This window comes from Puccinia triticina, chromosome 1A, assembly GCF_026914185.1.
Source record: "Puccinia triticina chromosome 1A, complete sequence".
Lineage (NCBI taxonomy): Eukaryota > Fungi > Basidiomycota > Pucciniomycetes > Pucciniales > Pucciniaceae > Puccinia > Puccinia triticina.
Genome location: NC_070558.1, coordinates 6,783,496 through 6,805,625, shown reverse-complemented (window position 1 = coordinate 6,805,625; position 22,130 = coordinate 6,783,496). Strand labels below are relative to the sequence as shown.

Sequence of the window (22,130 nt, the reverse complement as noted above, 5' to 3'; positions counted from 1 at the left end):
GGATGAAAGAATTGACAGACTTCCTTTTCAGTTTCTGGAATTTGTCAGCTCCCGTCTCTTATGTGACAAGGGGCTGATGAGTTTTTGGACTACGCGCGGTAGCGGCTTGGACAGCGGCTAACGGAATCAGGGCCGCACTATAGCTATTACAGCCAGTGGGAATAAAACACACCTCGACGCTGAGCAGCGGAGGGGCTAGCTCCCTTACAAATGTAAGGGGACGCGGCAATGACTCAAGCCAGGCGCCGTAGCTTCAAACAATGAGAGGTTATTTTCTAAGTTACAGGTGTGATAACAATCACCTGTAACTAGAAAATACACGAGTTGAGGTCAAAGAAAAGCTGTAAGGGAAAGAGAAAGTTAGTTGATTATTGTAAACCCCACTCACTATTGATTTGTAGTAAGGTTGGCGGGTTTGTATGGTAATAATCTTGGGGGGAAAGATCTCCCCCTTTTATATTACAGGGACCTGATCCTCCTTCAAGTCAAGGCCCCAGAGGGATCCTTAACTCCAAGGAGGGGGAAGAGGTCCACGGAATTCAGAGGAGGAATTACATGAATAATTATGTAATCTCTCTATGTATGGTAAATCCATAGAGAGATATACTCCATTAGTACATTATTATTCTCAATCAAGGTAAATACATAATAAGTGTGAAATCATACAGTTTAGTACATATAAAGTGATGATTGCAACAAAAGTAATATTATAAGACAACAGGAGGACTTGAACACAGGATCTTACACAAGATCAAGGTCAATCTTAAGGTAGCCTTTAGCCATTGGGTTACATGACTTGTAATTATCATTGAAGACACATGGACAATTGTCTCAGTGGCTGACAAAGGTTGCTTTAATGTTTGCAGATAATATTTGAGGTCTGTCCAGAATCCTGGCGTTTCCCATTCCAGTAGTTCCGTTGAAGTTGACATTATTTTAAACTGTAAGCAGGCTTTAATTAGTGGTTCCTCCTCATCAAAATCCTCTGTGTCCTCGTAGAAATCCTCTTCTTCTTCACTTATGGGCCGCCTAGACAGAGCATCCAGCAGTGTGAAGGTCTTCCCAGGCTTATGTACCATGTCAAATGAAAATAGCTGAATGAACGCTACCCATCTCATCATTGGCGCATTTGGGAGAGATGGTGAGTTAATCATCTGTATCAACAATTGCGCATCCACCTGTAGCTCGAAGTGTTGGCCCCACAGAAGTGTCTGCAGCTTCTTCAGAATTCTTGCAACCCCGCAAAGTTCTAGTTTTGGTTGAGAGTATTTTGACTCGACGGGTGAAAACACAATCGATTCATATGCGGTTTAATCCTGTTTCCAATTCCTGTTGGGAAAGTACCGCCCCTGCTGCAATAAAACTAGAGTCTACGGCCAAAATAATGAGCCCCGCCTCTTCTGAATAGTCCAGTCTCTTCAGCGTAATATCCTCTCCAATAATTTCCTTCAGCTGGTTGAAGGCCGCATCACAATTGTTGTCCCAGATCCATCCCTCATCCTTACGTGTGAGCTTTCGAAGAGGGGCTGCAATTTCCGACAGATTTTTCACAAATATCCTGACGTAAGTTACTATTCCCATGAAGCCTTGGAGTTCTGTGACATTGTTGGGGGTTGGCCAAGTTGCTATCTTGTTCTTTTTCTGTGTCAAAACCCGGCGCCCTTCTTTACAGACTACATGTCCAACAATATCCAAGGCAGGCACACAACAGGCAAACTTCTTCCCCAATATTGTGAGTCCAGCTTCTTCAATTCGAAATAAAATTCTTTCCAGTGTCTGAGCGTATTCCCAGATGAAACGCCTAATCCCTGGTTTTTCTTCAATTACTTCGTCGTTGTATGTGGACTTGGGTCCTTTGATCCCCCCATTGTCAATGAACACACCTACATGATCAGGTATTTCATCCTGAAGTATCCACATCATTTGCGCCTGATATACTGCTACAGAATTGGTGGCTCCTTGAGGAAGTCTGGTAAGTTGGAATCTACCCAGGGGAGTATCAAAGGTAGTCAGAGGTCTTGATTCTGGAGCTAATTCCCTTTCATCCTAACCCCCCATAATATCGCCTAATCCATAGCAAGCACGTCCAGCAAATGATTCCGCAAATTCTTCTGTTGCTGGTGGCAATCCTGCGTCCTTGATGGTGACCTTATTCATTTCTTGTAGATCATGAACTATCCTCAGCTTCCCATCATGTTTTAGCACGCAGAAAGCTGGACTGGAGTAACTGGATGTGGATTGTTCGTAAAGTTTATTTCTTATCCTTTCCCTTACTTGCTCCATGTATTCATCCTTGATTGCTGCTGGGATGGGTATAGGCTTATTTTGCCATGGTACGTGGTCAACTATGGGTATGACATAAGGTAGTCCGTACAAATGCTTCAGGAGTCCTCTTTCCTCTGGAGTGAAGGCCACCGCTTTTTCTTGCATTACAATCACGTGCTTGAAGAGTTTCAATTCTTCCTCCCAAAGCCATCCTTCTGATCCAAAGTTAACTACCTTCAGGCGTTCTTCAGTAATCCTGGCTGTAGGCTTGAAATCAGGAGGATTTGGAGTAAGTGGTGTTTTGTAGGGATCTCGAGTAAGTTGAGGTCTTTGTAGTGGAGGATTCAAAGCCTGTGTAATAGGTTGATTGATAGGTTGAACTTTCTTGGCCACAGGTTTGTACTTTGTCATGCACCACAAACTCCCCTCCTTCCAGCTTTGACATAATTTCTCCTGAAACAGTGATCCCAGCCCGTTGGAGAGTAACTTTCCTATTTGCTGCCGGTCCTTATCTGGTTGGTTTATCCTTGTGGTGTTGATGGAAAGACCTGGTTTGGAATCAGATGTGCCTTTGGAAATGGATTTTAACGGTAAGCCTTTCTTCATGGCACTGCAAAATTTTAACAGTTTAAAAAACATAATAAGAATGTTTTTTTTGACTGAGAAGAGTTTGAGCAGCAACACGGCTGTTTGTCTTGATGTCTTTTGGAAGTATTTTACAAAATCGATTTTGAGCCAGTCTAAGAAAACCGGTGTCCAAGACATAACACGCTTGACTAGCTGAAGCAAGCTACTCCCTAGATGGCCACCGGAAGTTCTAAAAAATGCTGAGTTGATTTCTTTTTGAACATGCAATGTTCTTCGCCTTCCTCTTGGAGCGGATCCAATGGAGGAACGAGTTTTGTCATCTAAATTCTTCAGTTTGAAACCAAAGAAAAATATGGCACAATCCTCGGTTTGGAACCAAAGGCAATGCAGAGCTGGATGAGCCCATCTCAAATGCAGCTCAACCAGCTCACTTTTGCAGTGGTAATTTTTGTGCACTGCCACACATAGATCCAGCTCACACAGCTCCCCTGGCAGATAAAAATCCAGCTCAGGCAGCTCCCCCTGGCAGGGAAAAATTCAGCTCACCCAGCTCCCCCTGGCAGGCAATATCCAGCTCACGCAGCTCCCCTGTGAATATACAGCTCAAGCAGCTCCCCCTGGCAGTGAAAAAGCCAGCTCACGCAGCTCCCCCGGCCAGAAAAACAGCTCAGGCAGCTCCCCATTGCAGGGTAGAATACAGCTCACGCAGCTCCCCTGTGAATATACAGCTCAGGCAGCTCCCCCTGGCAGTGATAAATCCAGCTCATGCAGCTCCCGCGGCCAGAAAAACAGCTCAGGCAGCTCCCCATTGCAGGGTGAAATACAGCTCACACAGCTCCCCCATGAATATACAGCTCACACAGCTCCCCCTGGCAGAAAAATCCAGCTCACCCAGCTCCCCCTGGCAGGGAAAAATTCAGCTCACCCAGCTCCCCTGGCAGGCAAAATCCAGGTCACCCAGCTCCCCCGTAAATATAAAGCTCAGGCAGCTCCCCCTGGCGGTGATAAATCCAGCTCATGCAGCTCCCCCGGCCAGAAAAACAGCTCAGGCAGCTCCCCATTGCAGGGTAGAATACAGCTCAGGCAGCTCCCCATTGCAGGGTAGAATACAGCTCAGGCAGCTCCCCATTGCAGGGTAGAATACAGCTCACACAGCTCCACCTGGCAGGCAATATCCAGCTCACCCAGCTCCCCCTGGCAGGGAAAAATCCAGCTCACCCAGCTCCCCCGGCAGGCAAAATCCAGGTCACCCAGCTCCCCTGTAAATATACAGCTCAAGCAGCTCCCCCTGGCAGTGAAAAAACCAGCTCATGCAGCTCCTAGGGCACAGAAAATCCAGCTCAGGCAGCTCCCCATTGCAGGGTAGAATTCAGCTCACACAGCTCCCCCTTGAATGTAAAGCTCCTACAGCTCCACCTGACAGGAAATATCCAGCTCACCCAGCTCCCCCTGGCAAGCAAAATCCAGGTCACCCAGATCCCCTGTGAATATACAGCTCAGGCAGCTCGCCCTGGCAGTGATTAATCCAGCTCATGCAGCTTCCCGGCCAGAAATCTGGATCAGGCAGCTCCCCATTGCAGGGTAGAATAAAGCTCACACAGCTCCACCTGGCAGGCAATATCCAGCTCACCCAGCTCCCCTTGGCAGCTAAAAATCCAGCTAGCTCACCCAGCTCCCCCTGGCAGGCAAAATCCAGCTCACCCAGCTCCCCTGTGAATATACAGCTCAAGCAGCTCCCCCTGGCAGTGAAAAACCCAGCTCATGCAGCTCCTGGGGCACAGAAATCCAGCTCAGGCAGCTCCCCATTGCAGGGTAGAATTCAGCTCACACAGCTCCCCCTTGGATGTAAAGCTCCTGCAGCTCCACTGACAGGCAATATCCAGCTCACACAACTCTCCCTGGTAGGTAAAACTTCTGCCCAGTCAGCTCCCCCTGGGAGGAAAAAATGCAGCTCACAAAGCTCCCCTGTGAATTTACAGCTCAACTAGCTCCCCCTGCTAGGGAAAAATACAGCTCACGCAGCCCCCCTCACAGTTGCAAATCCAGCTCACACAGCACTAGCAGACTGAAATCCTGCTCTCTCAGCTCCCCCTGCCAGGGTAAATGTAAGAGTCCTGTTTGGAATCTTCACTAAAGAATTGCAAAGGTGCTGAGAACCTGGTCTATATGGTTTCTAGTGCCCAACCGTGATTTATTTCAAAAGGGGAAGGAGCTAGCTTTGAGAGATCAGTATCTCTGCAGAGCTAGGTAGGTGAGGAGGAGCTGGGACTATATGGGTGGGGCTCTGGGTCTTGTGATACTGCGTGAAACCTTGGGAGGGGGCTCACAGTAAAATACAGTTCATGCAGCTCCCCTAAAAAATTCCAGCTCACGCAGCTACCCCTGGCAGGGGAGATTACAGCTCACACATCTCCCCTGTGAAAATAAAGCTCACTCAGATCCCCCTGGCAGGAAAAAATCCAGCTCACGCAGCCCCCCTTGCAGTTGAAAACCCAGCTCCCACAGCTCCCCTGGAAGAGTGAAATCCAGCTCAACCAGTTCCCCCCCCCGCAGGTCAAAGTTCAGCTCAACCAGCTCCCCCAGGAGGTTAAAATTCAGCTCACACAGACCTCCCTTGCAGGCAAAAATACAGCTCATGAAACTTACCCTGGAAGATGCAAACCATGCAGCTCCACTGGCAGTTAAATATACTCCTCAACCAGCTCCACCTGGCAGAAAACAATACAGCTCACACACCTCCCTTTGCAGGTGAAACTTGAGCTCATGCAGCTCACATTGGAACAGTGCATAGCAGGGTGGTATTTGACGCGTTTTTTGGGCCCCTCAAATACTGATTTGTTGAGTATTTGAGTATCTGGAGATGCTCAACAGAAAAACTTCCAAATTACATCAAAAACACCAAAAAAATTACATTTTTTGTGTTTCTGACTTATTTTGGCCCATTTCTGGGCCATATTTCTATGACAGGGTCATTGGTCAAAAATATAATGGTGCCAAAGGCGCTTATAATATTTCCAGAGGCATATCTCATAATGGTGGATGCACTATCCAGAGTGCCAGATGCACTTTGGATAGTGGCAGGCGCAATTTTCATAGTGGGGGACGCACTTTTCATAGTGGCAGACTCACTTTTCATAGTGGTGGATGCACTTTTCATAGTGGTGGATGCACTCTTCATAGTGGTGGATGCACTTTTCATATTGGCCTCCACACTTTTCATAGTGGCAGATGCACTTTTCATAGTGGCAGACGCCTTTTTTTGTAGTGGCAGACGCACTTTTCATAGTGGCTGACGCACTTTTCATAGTGGTGGACGCAATTTTCATGCAGATGCACTTTTTGTAGTGGCAGACGCACTTTTCAAAGTGCCAGAGGCAGATTTTTTCTTGTGTTGCACCAAAGGGGCTGGTAGAGGGCCTGTGCAAACTCATCTGGGGCCTTTGGGCCTCAGAGAAGCTTGAATTGGCCCTCTACACGCCCCTTTGAGCCATTATTCAAATTTATTCCAATATTCCAGCTTAAATTCTCCCAGGCATTATTGGACTCAAATCAAATTCAAATTAAAACTACTGGAACTGATTCTAATTGATGTGCTATGCACTGCATTGGAAAGTAATATTAAAGCCCATATATTTATCTAAGGGGCATTCTAAATGCACTACCAACTTTTACTACATGTACTCCAAAATATTGGAGTGAAAATTAGTCTACTCCCAAAGTTTTACAGCAGACAACCTGTGCACTCTGAAAATCTGGAATGCACCATGTGTGCACTCCAATGTTGATCCTGTGCACTCCAACAAATCTGGAGTGCACAACTTTGCATCTCAAGAACTTGGAGTTCATCAATTAAGATCCAGAAAAAATTGAAAATGAATTTCTTTGACAAATTAACTAAGAACTAAAATAAGAAAATAACCAAAACCATAATTATTCTGTATGGATAAGGAAACCAAACAGAAAAAAATGGAAACTTGGGACTCCAAATCATTATATATATAGACTCAAGTCCAGCCATTTTTGAACAAGTTCAAGCAACCCTGGAAGGTCTTGGAGGTTGACCTTATGTTTAGTATAGGAGTGCATTGTGTTGCACTCCATTTCTCAGAGCAAAAAATGTAAAAATAAAATTGAAAAAGGAGTGCACAATAGTGCAATCCAAAATATTATTAGTCCAAGGATTGCACACTCCAAAAATTGAACATTTTCTGGAGTAGCCATATGTTTACTCCTGCAATTCATGGAGTGAACTGTTGTACACTCCTATATTTTTGGAGTACACAATTGTGCACTCCATTTTTGGAGTACATGTAGTAAAGTTTGGTAGTGCATTTAGGCTGCCCCTTCATCCAACTTCAAAATTTCTCCAGGGATGATGTTAAAGGTAAACCATCTCACCTAGCCAGGAGAGACCAAGAAAGCCCAATTCTCCGCTGACTGGGGAAGTAAGGTGCTACAATTATATGTTCATCCCTTGCCAGGGGCTCAGTAATACAATGAACCTTGATGTGAAACACTGCTGCTGGCAGGGGGCTTCACAGTAACAAGGTATCAATAGGTAGCATTTATTGTGAAGTTTATGCCTTATACCAAGAGTGTAAACGCGGCGCTTTGCTACAGCAGGTGGTTACGCTAACTTAAATCATCCATGCTTATTTATCACGTTTGGCACCAAAAATGGTGTAACCACTGCTGTTGACCAAAAAAAGGCTAAGCACTGCGGGGGACCACTAATCAGCCAGCCCCAAAAGTAGTTACTTTTTCCCCAGCCCAAACTGGGGTAGCAGAGCGGTTGGGGCCACTATTTTTAGTGCAGCAACGCAGCCTCCAAAACAGCTGCGCATTCCGCAGCAAAGCTGTTACACTGTTGCTTAGATGTCAGATAATCTAGTCACCAACTCAGCTTATAATTCTTTCATCCTTTTCAGAGAACCTAGTGTTTCAGATTCTAGATCAAGAGTAGCATTTTAGCATCAACACATGCAGAAAACTGTTCCTTAGAGCAGTAGCAAAGCACCAGAGATCCCCACACCCCAGACCTCCACAGGGATCAGATCCCTTGCGGAGGAAAAGGCTATACAGCCTTGTCTCCCAGAGATTTCTTCCAGACCAGAAGACAAGGCTATACAGCCTCCTTGTCGGCAAGGGATCACTTGCCAGCAAAAAGGCTTTCTAGCCTGGTAGTCTGATGTATAACCTTGTTGTCATAGGAATCCCTTCCGGGAGTCAAGGCTGTATAGCCTTTTCATCCCAAAAGGACTCTTTCCGGAAGAGTACTGCCGGTACAACCGTGGCACCTGCTGCCTGGTGCCAGGTGCAAGTACAGGTGCCTATTTTTTTCAAAAAAGAGGTGGGTAACCCAGGTACTGCTGGCACCTGTGTGTGCCAGAAGATTCTCTAGTGAGAATCTGCAGGAGGGCTGAGGGTTGAGGGAGGGCAAGAGGACAAGTCTCCAACATACAGGATGATGGAACAGAAAGTTGATTTTGGCTGGCCAGGAAGCGCATTGATGAGAAAATTGGCTGATGATGGTAGTTGGGAGGAGGACTCTTTGTTGTTCTTCACAGTGCGCACTCATTCCTTCAAGCAGTCAATGCAAAAGATTGGGGCTGGTTTTCCTGGTCAGCCAATCTACATATGTACATGTGGTGAATACATCCCACATTCAGCGCGCTAAAATTAGTGTCCAAGCAGCAGCAAACTGCTATAATTAGCAGTAGCACCCTGCAGAAGCGCTGATCCGAAAGGGATCCAATTGCCAAAGCCACTCTTAAACTTCAAAAAGGAGTTGCAGCTGGCATCCTAGGCCGAAATTTGGGAGTAGAAAACTACGCCAAATTCATTACCAAGGACAACAAAAAGCAGCCTCACCTTATTTGGACTGCTCTGATCAATCATTTTCAGTCGGCATCGGCTCAAAATCAATCAGTCGTTTATCAAGACTTTCTAAAAATCAGATACATCTCTAATCTTGATCAATTTATTACCGATATCGACTTGGGTCTTTCTCATCTTCGTTTGGTTGGAATTCAGATTGTGAAGATGGAGAAACGAACTCTTGACGAACATCTTCTTGCTGAATATCTGGTCAATTTATTGCCTTCAAATTTGGAGTATACTAAAGATCCCCTTTTGAACAAAAGTCCCATCGACATTGACACAGTCAAGCAATATCTTAACTCTAAATCATTAAGTCTCAACAATTCAAACCCTTCTACCAGCTCAGATGCGGTTACTATCAAATCCGAGTCGGCTTTGAAAACTGTTGTCGCTACCTGTCAAGGCGGTGAACATAATGAAAATGCTCGTCATACTAGAGCAAATTGCTACCACCTGCATCCAAACAAGGCTCCGGAGGCCTACAAGAAACGGATGAATGAGAAAAATGCGAAGAAGAAAGCAAACGCGGTGACCTCGGAGGACGTGAGCGGTGTTTACGTCTGTGTGTCCAACCCTCAAGCGTTGGCGGTCGTCCAGAACAGCAGTCTAATATTTTTAGATAGCTGCTGTTCTGATCACATGTTCCCAACTCGTCGTTATTTCGCCAATTACGAATCCTTCGATTCTGCTGTCAGCGTGGCTAGCGGTCAATTGTTATCCGTTAAAGGTCGCGGTCTTATCAAAATCAAAAGCGAAAACGGGAAGAATTTCATCGTGAAAGCACTTCATGTTCCCCTCATGCGCTTTTGAGTTTGGCTCGCCTATCTGCCTCAAACTGTGATTTAATTCGACAGGAAGGGATGCGATACTTTGTTAAAGACACAGTCAAAAACATTGTTTCAAGACTCAGGGCCCGCCCCAGAGCAAAGGAAGCGCAAGGAGCGAAACCCTAACCCCGCAAGGGGGAATGGTGAGTCCGCGCGACCCCCAGGTCCATGCATAAGCATGAGACTCTCAGACAATAGGAGTAGGCGAGAAGCTGAAACTTTGTTCCTCTCCTTCTAGCCACGTCTACATCCGACGAAGAGCCTAAACGTCCCAAGAGAAGCACAACACCGAATAGGTAAGCTGTGCTCCTTGGGTTCGTTACAAGCCGAGGAGCGAGCTGCTGATTAAAAGAACAATGTTCTAATTACAGCAAGCATTCGCCCGACGCCAACTCAGACCGAATCGGTTCCAGCCTCATCGAAAGGATTTCCACCTCAACGAGTGGTAAGTCCTTCGATGCAGAGTCATCAAAGCGTAGCCGGTCACTGATATAGAGATCTGTTACAATAACAGACCGTAGCAGTCCCGGCACGCTTCTCACTCGTATCGGCGGACGTTAAAGTACCAAGCCTGAACGAGCACAATTGCTCATCCCAGACAGTTGTCCTCTCCCCACGATCTCGTGGTCCTAGCTGCCATAGCAGTCTTCTCCCATTATTATTCTATCTCATACCAGAGCCGGCAATAGTTCCGCTCTTAGGTACATGACTTGTTTATTTCTTTCTCTGTCTCTGAGCTTGTCAGATAGACCAACCTCATTCTAACCATGAAATAAACTCTCTTAGTGTTGTGATTTCTTTTACATTGTACTCTTCAATGCTCGGATTGACAGCAACATTTTTGTCTGCCAGGCTTCGGCAATTCAACCGTCTAACTCTACGGTCGCATCGTCCGTGGAACTATCCTCGGAAGGTCCGTCTAGTTCATCGCATATCCCACTAGCCGAACGGTGTACCACCAAAAAGACTGCTGGTACGCGCCAGGTGCTGGAGTTTTGCAAAAAAACCACCCAAACAGGCGGTGCAACCCGTACCCAGGTCTAATTTGTCATTCTCTAGCAGCATTAAAAACATTCTTTCCAACATACATGGTAAAAGCCGAGGGTTTGCGGCGCAAAAGCACTTATTTCAGCTGTAGGGCAGTGCAAGAGCAGTGCAGCACCAACACACTGATTTCAGTGGTAGAGCTGCGCAAACGCGCGGTTTTCAGTGGTAACACTGCCTGATTATACCAATTTTCAAAATGATATTTAACTTCAACAATCATTACAATTTTTATTACTTTGGATCTCCTCATTGTCTAAAAGATCTTCTTCTAATTGGTCATGTGGGTTTTCAAATTCTAGAATGACAGATGGGCCCCCTACAATTTAGAGCTGCGCAAACGCGCGGTTTTCAGTTGTAACACTGCCTGATTATACCAATTTTCAAAATGATATTTAACTTCAACAATCATTACAATTTTTATTACTTTGGATCTCCTCATTGTCTAAAAGATTTTCTTCTAATTGGTCATGTGGGTTTTCAAATTCTAGAATGACAGATGGGCCCCCTACAATTTTTTCCCATAAAGGCTGACAGTTTTCAATGACTCGGGCCCACTGACATTTAAGATTTGTGTCATTGTACCCCGGAATGTTGAGATATTTTGCACTCCAATCTAGTAAAATTGAGCAGTGTGAGTTCCAGGACATCCAAAGTCGGCAGTGAACCTTTGCCAGGTTTTGATAGATGGACTGGAGAACTGATTTTGGTAATTTATGAGTGGCTGTTAACTCGGACAAGGCAGTATTTTCATTTGAATCACCTATCATATCCTCCAGGGAAAAAGAATCAGTTTACCCATTCATGTATGAGCAAAACAAATTATCAATCTTGCCTGATTGTAACAATATTTCCGATATCCTCTCTAGACACCCAGATTTCTCAACTCCCCACTGGACCGCTTGTCTAGCCTCCCGTGCAATGCGGCGAAGCTCGTCCTGGCTGTGACTCATGATAAGATATGCTTCGATTCCTTCCTGGATACTCTTTTCAACGGCCCAAGGTTCCTGTGGATGAGTAAATAATCCGGAGTTCCAAAAGACATCATCCAGATTCATTTTCTTGATAGCTTCAAAATTGGGTGTATCTAGATTTGTTGATGCGGAAAATCGGTTGTTATAATCCTGAGCCTTTGTATTATATGAAATCCATTTGTTTTTCAGAAGTTTAATCTTTGAGTTCATCAGCTTCTTAAACCTTGCTTGCACTCGGGTACCTATTCTTATTAAATGATACAATTGAGGTCAGGTGCAAATCAAAATATAGCAGAATCCATTGCTTTCCAGATGCTACATGGTACCGACCTGATTTAGGTTGATCCCATTTTTTCTGGGTTTCGCACACACCAACTTTGGCCTCGTACAGTTTAGCTTTGCTGATCTTCAACTTGATTAATAGCTTTGTTTCCGCATCTGCATGCAGAGAAAAGAATGAATTCTTCTTCCTAACGGTCTATTTGAGCAATAATAATAAATACCTGATGCCCCTGGAAGATTTCGGAATGCTTGGGAGCCAAGCTCCTGGAGAACATTCTCAATCTCTTCCTCCAATGATACAAGAGTGTTCGGAAGTTGTTCCATCTGATTTTTTTCAGCTTCGGTACGGTTTCTTCTTCTTCTTTGTAGCAAAACTAGCTCTTCACTAAAATAAAAATCAATTCGCATCATTTCAAAAAGTATATTAAGTTAAATTAAATATGCCTTACTGTGCCTCCCTTATTTTGTCTTCCAAATCCACCAATTCCTCCACTTGAGCTTTCAGCTTTCTCTCTGTATCGGTTTCCATCACCGAGAGCTGACATTCTCGCTGCCTCATCCATTGTTCTTGCAGGTAACCAACAGTGTGTCCGTGTTGAATGGTTATTTGGGTTATTTTATCCTTGGATGATAGCATTACCTTCTCAATTTCTTTACCTCGATCCAAAAGCATCTTCACTGGAATTTAACATAATCTATTTAGCCAAACAGTATTTTTACATCATAATTTCTCAATAATAATATCACATACAAGCATGAATCTTTCCAATTTCGTTGTGATGAGTTGAACTGAGGTCCAATGCAACCAGTCGGTGATTTTTTGTTGAGTATCTGAGTTGGCTGATCAAAGGAGATAAGGAAGACCACTTCCGTTCCATTCCTTCTCCATCGGACATTCCCCATCCTTCATTCAGTCGTGGGTTATATTTCAGTTGACATGACCATTCATGGACATAAGCATGAAACACACTGGTTCCGAACATGAGCTGGTTACAATTCCTTTCACCAGAAAATTGGTTCCGCCTTAATATTCCTTTTTCAATATTACATCCAATGTCGTAGAGGAAGCCAATTTTCTTTGGAATTTGTTGATTTGATTCAGACTTGGTGGTTGATAAGATGTTTTGGATCATTGTCATTGGGTAGTAGGCCCTAGTTATTTTGGTGAAGTGTGTCAATTTAAACTATTTGCTTAGGTTAAAAATGGGATGTGCTCACTTCTCACCGCTCTGAACAATGTTTATCATCCTTAATAGTTGATCATGTCGGCATGCCATTCCAAATATTCCAGTATCATCACAACCGGCCCATGTGCTAGCTGATCGGACATTGTTGGCAGCAGTATGTTGCTCGGTACATGGGTCCTATCATAGAATATCCAACAATGATTAGTATTTTCATTTGTTACAAATGTTTTTCTGTTATTATATATTAATCAACCGTACCACATTAATATTGACTTGACCGCAATCAACTTCGGTCCGCATAGACATTTCCATGTCTTTAACCTCTTCAGGCGCAATAAATAGCCTTGGGGTCTTGATTTTTGATATTTCTACACTGGCAGCCATATGTCTTCTATGTTGGAAGTTTCCGTCCAGACAAACAATATAGTCTGGTTCGTTTTCAGTTTTTCCAGGAACAGGGGGTCCGAAGCACTTTGGGCAAAGATTAGCCAATTTATCCATGGGTCCCATTGACAAGAGTTCCTCCGACAGCAATTCCTCTCGCCTGAGCATCTCGCGATAGGCATCCACAGCAGATGACAATGTTCGTTGCCATTGCCGAGCCTAGGAAAAACACATCATCAACATCCATCTGACAAACTGATAATCAATGACATACACTGTACGATGTTTGGCCATCTGGAAGGTTTTTTTTTACCACCACAAGGGGGCTGTTGAAGTCCAGAAACTCGTCAAATGCTTTTGAAAAAGGGCTGATGGAAACTGCGGTGTGTTTCCAAAGGATATGGTGGAACTGTAGCAGTCTGATCGAAAATGCGGTTTGAGGAAACTTGGGGGAACCACCTATGTAGCCCATTTGAATCAGCCTAATCTGGTCGGGTTGGCATTCGCAGAAGTGAACCTCTTCCTCTTTACGACCTGTTGAATTAAATTCCTCATTTGAGTTGGAACAATTATCTGTCCAAATTGATTTATCAAATTATCCCGAATTACTTACTGAGAAGATCAATCAAAACAACCATGCGAGATCGGTGGTGAGTGCAATTGCATAACTCTTTCCAATCGTAATTCCACAACTCCTGGTTTCCCCAATTGGATGTCTTAGTTGCACATTGTTGATACCAAGAGAACATACCTTCATGCACTTCCTCCCAGTGTCTCTCTTCGGTTTCTCTTTTCCGTTTGTAATGTTTGCTTAGGAAATACTCAAAAAGACTGGTGACTTTTGGATCAGTGACTGGGTTTTGCATTTGATCGACATCTTCTTGATTCCCATCTAATCCAAAGCTTTCAAGAGGATTGAGTTCAAATTGAGGTGATTGTCGATTGTTGGGCTGAAAACAATTGCTTCCCTGTTGTTGAGTGGGTTGTGAGAGTCGTGCATGTTGGCTTTCAAGATCAAGTGATTTTTTTAAAGCTATACCAGCCGAGGTGTTTGGTTTTTGTATCCGCTTCCGTTTCTTGCCACCATCACCCTCAAAGGCAGGCATTTTGTTTCGTTGGGTCGGTTGGGTTGCAGTGAGTTTGCAGTGCAACCTTTGGGCTAAATTCCTGATACCCATGTCTCGGAACACCTAGCCAGATAGTTGAAACCATTTGAACAAGGTATGTATTTATGCAGTAAATATTTATGATTGAATACCAGGACTTGCCTTGAAAGCAGGCTATGTATATATTACTGAGTGAGGAACTTCAGCCCGAAAAATTCCTACCCTGGATCTGGATCTGATGGCTTAACCTTAATGGGCAAAAAAGCCTTAAAAATGAGCCAGTAGATTGTGGAATAAAAACAAAAAGGTTATCCCTGGATAATGATGAAGCCAAAAGCCCCAGGCTGTGCTATCTTGGAGGGTTTCTCCACAAGGAAGCACTTTAGAAATGGTCCTAAATCTACTTCACAATTGGGCTGTACAAGCCAAAGACATATCTTGGGTCCATGTTACCTCCACATAGACATCTTCCAATATAAAGACATGACCAGAATTCCATGTTTCGCCAACTATAGCATAATTGGATTGGTTTGTGATAATAGTATAGGGTATTCCAGAATGGTCGAAAACACCCCAGGAGAACATTCACACTTGGTAGGGGCGCAGATCAATCTTCAAGTGAAATAGTAGTTTAGCTGATAATCTGAATGTGGATATAAAACTATAAAGGCCAAATGTGTATCCACTTCATCTGCAGAGTTCCCTTCAAAAATGAACAAGACCCAAGAAGTCTTAAGTAAAATTTTTGATAATTTCCCTTGCCTTTTTTCTTTGGAACATGTCAATGCTCAACCCAGAAATGAAAATATATCTAGCATTGAAGCCCCTTCTGATCCAGTGAAATGAAGCTGTCTAAAATTGGCCCAAACTTAAAAAGAAACATATGTTTGGGCCAATTCTTGACAACCCACAGGTTACTTGAGTTCTCCCTGCTGACAAGAAAACTGAACTAGGTGGAACTTGATAGGTCACTTTATCAATTCTAGCCATTAGTGGTTACTTTCTCAAGGTTTGGAATTGACTAGAACTTCCTCAGCCCAACCCAAGTTTGGGTGGAAATTTGAATTTACAGCTAAATCATACTGGGAGCCTAAAGGGTTTTTGGGGCTTATTTGCGCAAAAGAACTGTGAGAGTTTCAATTCAAGATACCTATATTATTTGTGAAAAAAAATTGTTCCAGAGACCTATATCCTGTGTGAAAATTTTAATTTGCGCCTGACCCCATCCAACTGCTAAACCAAAATATCACAATTCTTATCACTGTGTGGCCAAATTTAACAGACTGTGTGGCCAAATTTAACAGACTGTCTGGCCAAATTTAACAACTGATCTTCCCAGGGTAAAGATTTTGAATCTTTGATCTCCTCTGGTGCATAATGTCTAATTTATCATTCTAGAAATATGACTTCCATCTTACCAACTCACAGATATCATCTGTCAAAACCCTTAGGTTGTTTTATTGCTCAACCATTGGGTGAGGACCTCACAGTCTGACATTCATGCAGAAAGGGTGCAAATATGAGTGGATTTTATTCAGTCATATGTAAATGAGTTTGCAATTGATGAGGTCTTATCAATTGCAAACTCATTTGATTTCTTGTTGGTAAATACTAACAAGGAATCAGATTTAATAAGGAACATTTGATTAATTACAGACTTATTGAGAATGGCAATGAAAGTGAGAACTAGATTACTACAGATATCTATTTGTTGAGTACATGAGATAAAAATTGAGATTCAGAAAAAGCCCAAGTACCTATCTCCTCCCCCTGAATGATTATCCACTGATGATTTTCTGTTCACAAAACAAGAAGACTTGGTCAAACACCATTTTGAGTTCAGGTGATGATGTTCATGAGTTCTTGATTGTTTATCCTGAGTTTGAATATCCCAAGTCAAGTGATCCCATAAAATGATATGAATCTTTTCCAGTTAGGCCAAAAATTGGTTTCAGATTTAACAGTTTGTTGTCCTCATATTGGCCGTTATTATGATGGCTGGTTATGAATTGTTTCTTTTGTTATACTACATAGAGATGTGTGGTTGGAGCTCCTCAGCAATAACTTGCTCATAGTAGCCAAGGTTATGTTTGCTTTCCATTAAAATTATACTTGATAAATTTATTCAACAAGCTTCATTGAGCAAAGGTTATGATTTTATTGTTTATTATCATATCTGAAGAAGTGTATTTGATGGATCTGACTCATATTACTGGTTGAGATAAATAAGGGATCCATAAGAGCAAGCGACCGATTAATCTGACTCATAAAGAAACTAGACATAACAATCAATCTGACTCATGTTACTTGGTTGACAATTGATCTGACTCATAAATAAATTAGACATAATGATTGATCTGACTCATATTACTCGATTGAGATAAATAAGAGATAAGAGCGAGCCACCGATTGATCTGACTCGTAATAACAGTTTCTGATATAGCGTGGCCGAGGTACTGAAGTCCTTGAGACCCTTGGCCTACTTCCTGCCCACCTCGAACAGCTTCACCTCCTGATGATCCCCGTCCGCCGCTCATCAATCAAAACCACCTCGATCCGGAACCCCGGCTGCTGTTGTGTCTCCGGCACTGGCCCGGTCGGCTTTGCGTGCCTGTCGTTCATCCAGATGAATGGCTTCCTCATCACGCTCCGTCCATCACAGTCCACGATCGATGTCACCTTATTACCTCGCGTGACCAGGGACAGCCAGCCCCGGCGGACCGATCTGTCAGCTCGCCGGATACGAGAGCAGACTGATAGTCGACAGCAAAGGGCCGTCGGCCAAGATTGTTGGCGGGTTCTGAAGTCCGAAGTGCTGCGTCTATTGCCTGATTTCGAGAGTCACAGTCGCGTTGCCTACATCCGAGAGTTCGAATCGCCGCCAACTTTCATCTTGCCTTCCCCCGCCAAGCCGCCAGACACGCACTCGCAGATAGCGAGATGAATTAGACAGATAGGTCTGGCTTGAATCGCGTAATAAGATAACACATTATTTGTGCAATTGGAATAGCAAGATGATCTGGTATGATTGAAAATGGTCAGCGATCACAACAACAAAGTGATCAAAAAGTAATGAGAAGATACAGACCTATCTAGTAGTCATAAGGCCATCGCGATAATATGTGGCCGATCTGAGCGATAAAAGATCCAAAACAATCTGAAGGTGGTTATCACGGCCGTTTGGATCAATCGTCGTCGGGAACGGCGGGGGGAGGATGGGGGATCGGCCTGGGCCAGCGGCCCGCCCGTGCGCGTCTGAGCACCCGCGGGGCCCCGGAAACGCCCCCGGCCTCCGCGGCCAGCCATTGGGGGACCGCCCCCTCAGCCACGCAGGTTTTGACCGTCAACGCCGCTTGCCCGAGACTCCCCGCCGTCCAATTCCAGAAATCTCCGGCCACCCTCCGCGGCTCTCCTCGTCGTTTGGGAAAGCACCTAGGCCCATCAGGGACACTGAACTCTTTGGAAAAACGACGCCCGCTTACTCGGAACGACCGCTGCCCTCCAGATCCGTTCTTTGGCCTCTCCTTCCGCTCGAAGCCTCAGCCCTCAGCCACGCAGGTTTTGACCGTCAACACAGCTTGACCAAGCAACTAGGCCCATCAGGGACACTCCGAACTACAACGACACCCGCTTACTCGGAATAACCGCTGCCCTCCAGATCCGTTCCTTGGCCACTCCTTCCGCTCGAAGCCTTAGCATTTTGTGTTTGGGAAAGCACCTAGACCGGCCCATTGGCGAAACTCTGACGGTCTGACCTGTTCCAAAAACCACGGCCGCTTTCTTGAAACGTCTGCTACCCTCCGGATCTGTTCTTTGGCCACCCTCTTCCGCTTGACTCCTCAGCATTTCGGCAAGTGCAGGGAAACCTCTCACTTGTGTGCCATCTATTTGCGTGGCCACCCCCTTGCTGACACCTTGCAACTGCATCTCAGGACCCTCAAACGGGCCCATTCTTTGTAAGCCAACACAGGCAAACGTCAAAACCGACCAACTGCTGGTGAGCTTTCACTCCACCTTATCAATCAGCACCCACTAAGGAGCTCCTTCACTTCCCTGCCTCCTGAAACACAGATCCCCTCCCAATCGCCCGGAAACCTTATCCCTGGTCCTCAAAATTCAACTTGGTCAGTCCCCTTTATCACACTTCACTCTTTGAAAGCTCTTTAGCCATCCCTGTTTTATCGGCTTTGAGAATGTTACTGGATGGTGGGAAGCGTGGCGTGAATGCCCGCCAACTGCCATATTGTGGGGCCAATGGAAACGTGGCGTGAACGTCCGGGCCCATTGGCTCCTGCATTTGCAAGCTTAGTTTGTTTGGAGTGGCTAAGAGTTGCATGTGCCGTTAGCTGATTGTATTATGATTCCTGCTGCAGGCATGGTTGAAACTATACCTGACGTCCACAATCTCAAGGGGATTGAATTCCACAATGATGTGGCTCTTGTTCGACAATTATGCAAGAAACTAAGCAGCCAACATGCGCAATGCCATACTGAGGTGGTTGACTTTGACTTACATGCGGTTTTCTTGATGCAAGAAATGGGCTCAAGGCGCCACATTACATTGTCTCCATGTTGCTGGAACAATTTCAACCGGTGGAACTCCCATGCAGCTCCAAGTTGCCGAAACAAGCAAGCACTGGTGCACCCCCTCAGAACACCTTTCAAAGTCAACTGCTTGAAGCGGCCAAATTGGTACACAACACCATCCAAAGTTTTGATCGGGGCTTGTGCACCAAGGAACCGTTTTGCCTGAGGTATCCAACATATTCCAAGGTACTTGAAAACTCAATCTCCATGCAGGATAAGTGTCGAGTCCTTCCAAAAGACAAGATGGTGGTGTTACTGGATGAGGCTGGGATATGTGTTGGTGTGGGTGTTCCACCTTTTGCAAAGGTCCCTGGCAAGCTCCACATGGAACCAGACGTGAGTTTCTCTCTCCTTGTACATATCTTGCTGCAATAATTTCTAACCAAACCCCATGTCTTTTTCTAGGAGCGTGCCTGTAAAATCCTCAACAGCATTGTTTCGACCAATTCCTGGGATACTGCGGACAACAAAGTTGCCTATCTTTCCGCCCCTGTGCAACCACCTGCAAGCCCTTTTCCACTCGGCCCAAAAAATAAGGGGGAAGTGCGATCGTCATCCGAGGCCAACAAAAAGCAGTCCATGTTGTTTCAAGCTTATGGATATGGGCTTGGTGATGTAAGAGTTATTCCGAACTATATCCCCTTGGGTACTCACTAAGAATTGCTTTTTCTAGGCCAAATCTAAAGGGATGCACGATCTTAAAATCCAGTTCAGCAAGAACCGTATAAATACTGCTAAGCTACAAGGTTATGGTAATTCTTGGAAGGAAAAGCGTTTTCTCCCCACACTTCCGAATCCACTGCGCGAGAGCCAAAATGCTATTGACACCCAGGCCATGGCCAAATTCCGAAATGAGATCACTTTTTATTCAAAGTTGTCTTTGTGGATCAACAAAGCGTTTTTGCCGCGTTTGACAGACGTTGCTGAAGGTGCAGTTAAGTATCTCATGGGATCCGATTCTGATTATCTTGTTGAGACTTTGTCCAAAGAATGCAACCCGATACTTGCGTGTCAGTCATGCTTTCATATAATGCTCATTTATTATTTGATATTGATCACCTACTGTTTAATTTCAGCTCAAACCATCAGTGTCAACACTCAAGTCCAAACCCATCGCGACAAGAAAAATGCCTTGCTATTTGATTCCAGCTGTTTCTTTGGTAACCATCTTGGCGGAGAATTCCTACTTCCCTCTTTAGGTGTTGCATATCCAGGCCTCCACGGTTATTCGTTCCATGGTCCCCTCCGTATTGTCCTGCACGGGGTTGCAAAGTTCACTTTTCCAGAAGATCTCAAAGACCCACCTAGAAGATACTCCGTGGCGTTTTGGAGCAGGGCAAGCTCTTTTGCAGCAGTTGCCAAGTGTTCAGCTTATGATGGAGGAAACCAGGTAAGCAGACCATATCCTATAAATAAATAAAATTATTGAATTGGGTGGCTGTGTTGGTAGGTTTTCAGCAACCAAAAATATTGGCTTCCAATTTATCCAAAGTATAACTTCCAGTCCATCCAAGACGTTTATCTTCATCAAAAATTAACTTCTAGAAAAAGAGTCCGAAACAACAATAGCAACACCATATCCAACAAAAAATGCCAAAAGTAATTAAACAGTTAAACTTGTCAACAATCTTTTCCTTCAATTACTTCATCTTATCTTGTTCGTAAATTCACATCTATTTCACATATTTCCTTTTCTTTAATGTGTTGAAAATGAAATTTAAACACATTGATGACAAGTGTGGAGAAGTTCGTGTTTTTGCTATAACTGGCGCCATTTAGCGCCCACCAATTTTGAATAGCAGTTAGCGCGCCGTTAGCGCCTACGCTGCACCAATTTTCAGCGGCACTAACAGGCGCCAATTCTTTGTTAGCCCGCCACTGCTATTGCTGAGCTACGCTACGCTGCGCTACAGGGCTTTAAGGGGAGAAACACCTTTTTCTCTGCTAAAAGCGCTGTAGCGCAGCGTAGCGCGCGCTCATTGGCGCCCTCTGTGTGTAGCTTAAGCGCAATTGCTCGCATCTGCGCGAACAGTAACAGTACACTAACGGCTAAATTAGCTGCGCAGCCCTAGCAGTGAGATGGCACATTTTTCTTTCTAATCCAGTGGTTTCTAATCAAGAGCTTGGGTTATTTAAAAAATTTATGGTACTATTGGATCAGTAATTACAATTTGAAAAGCTCCGCTTTGGATGTCAGCTAGCCAAAGTTTTCTCTCATCAAATAACATCTTAGTGAATCCTTTAAATAGGGCGTCTTTGCTGAGTTGGGATCCTTCAGACTGAATGATCTTCAAGCGTGGGTTTATCTTCAACAAGGCCGTGGCAGGATCCTCAATTTTGGGAAAGTTGCAGGATGGAACTTTGCGAGCCGTTGCTGGGAGAATATCATGTGACTATTAGCACAACTTATATACTGCATTACATTTCATCAATTCCAATCTTACCAAGCAAGTTGTTAAGAGCTGCTCTCAGATCAGTTTTGAGCAAATCGGAATCTTTTTTCTTCTTTACAACCTCCACCCCAAGCGATTGTTCTATGGATTCTTGTATTTCACGTCCATGGCTATATGCCTCGAAATTCTCCTTAGCCTTCCATTTGTCCTTTGCAAGGGTTAGCCAAGCCACATCGTTTGACCACTCTCGGCAGAAGCTTTTCTCTCCAGCAGATCGTGTTGCTGCAAGGAGGTAGTAGGTGGTGTTGTAAAGGGTTGAAAAGGTGTAAAGCTATTGTGGAGGGGGTAACGTTAGTGCTGGTAAATACAAAACAACCAATACCTTCTTCAAAAATGTTCCCAAAGATGAAGAAGTGACCTACTTCACGATTAATCTGTTGCAATTTGTTATGCGCTTGTTTTAAAGCCTCACTGCTATTTGACTTGAGTCCTGTATCAACCGCAAGTTTGACCTTACAATGGTTAACCAGACGTTGGTAAAGTGGTTCATAAAGGTCTTTTTCCTCGGAAGTGAGCTCTAATTCATCTTCTTCAGAATCGTCTTCATCAAAGT

At 44.4% G+C, this 22,130-nt stretch overlaps 3 protein-coding genes across 3 annotated transcripts; all 3 read left to right on the top strand.

The window, feature by feature from the left end:
• Positions 1-17,052: 17,052 nt before the first annotated feature.
• On the top strand, positions 17,053-17,481 carry PtA15_1A746 (uncharacterized protein; the record flags this gene model as incomplete). The annotated part of the gene is made up of 1 exon (XM_053165805.1): positions 17,053-17,481. The coding sequence occupies one exon, from the start codon at positions 17,053-17,055 to the stop codon at positions 17,479-17,481; it is 429 nt and encodes a 142-aa protein (XP_053016960.1).
• Positions 17,482-17,752: 271 nt separating this feature from the next.
• On the top strand, positions 17,753-18,181 carry PtA15_1A745 (uncharacterized protein; the record flags this gene model as incomplete). Its single annotated transcript, XM_053165804.1, has 1 exon — positions 17,753-18,181. One exon carries the CDS (start codon positions 17,753-17,755, stop codon positions 18,179-18,181), a length of 429 nt encoding a protein of 142 aa, XP_053016959.1.
• Positions 18,182-19,106: 925 nt separating this feature from the next.
• On the top strand, positions 19,107-20,693 carry PtA15_1A744 (uncharacterized protein; the record flags this gene model as incomplete). The annotated part of the gene is made up of 5 exons (XM_053165803.1): positions 19,107-19,460; positions 19,530-19,739; positions 19,798-20,134; positions 20,201-20,514; positions 20,670-20,693. The coding sequence occupies 5 exons, from the start codon at positions 19,107-19,109 to the stop codon at positions 20,691-20,693; spliced, it is 1,239 nt and encodes a 412-aa protein (XP_053016958.1).
• Positions 20,694-22,130: the final 1,437 nt, after the last annotated feature.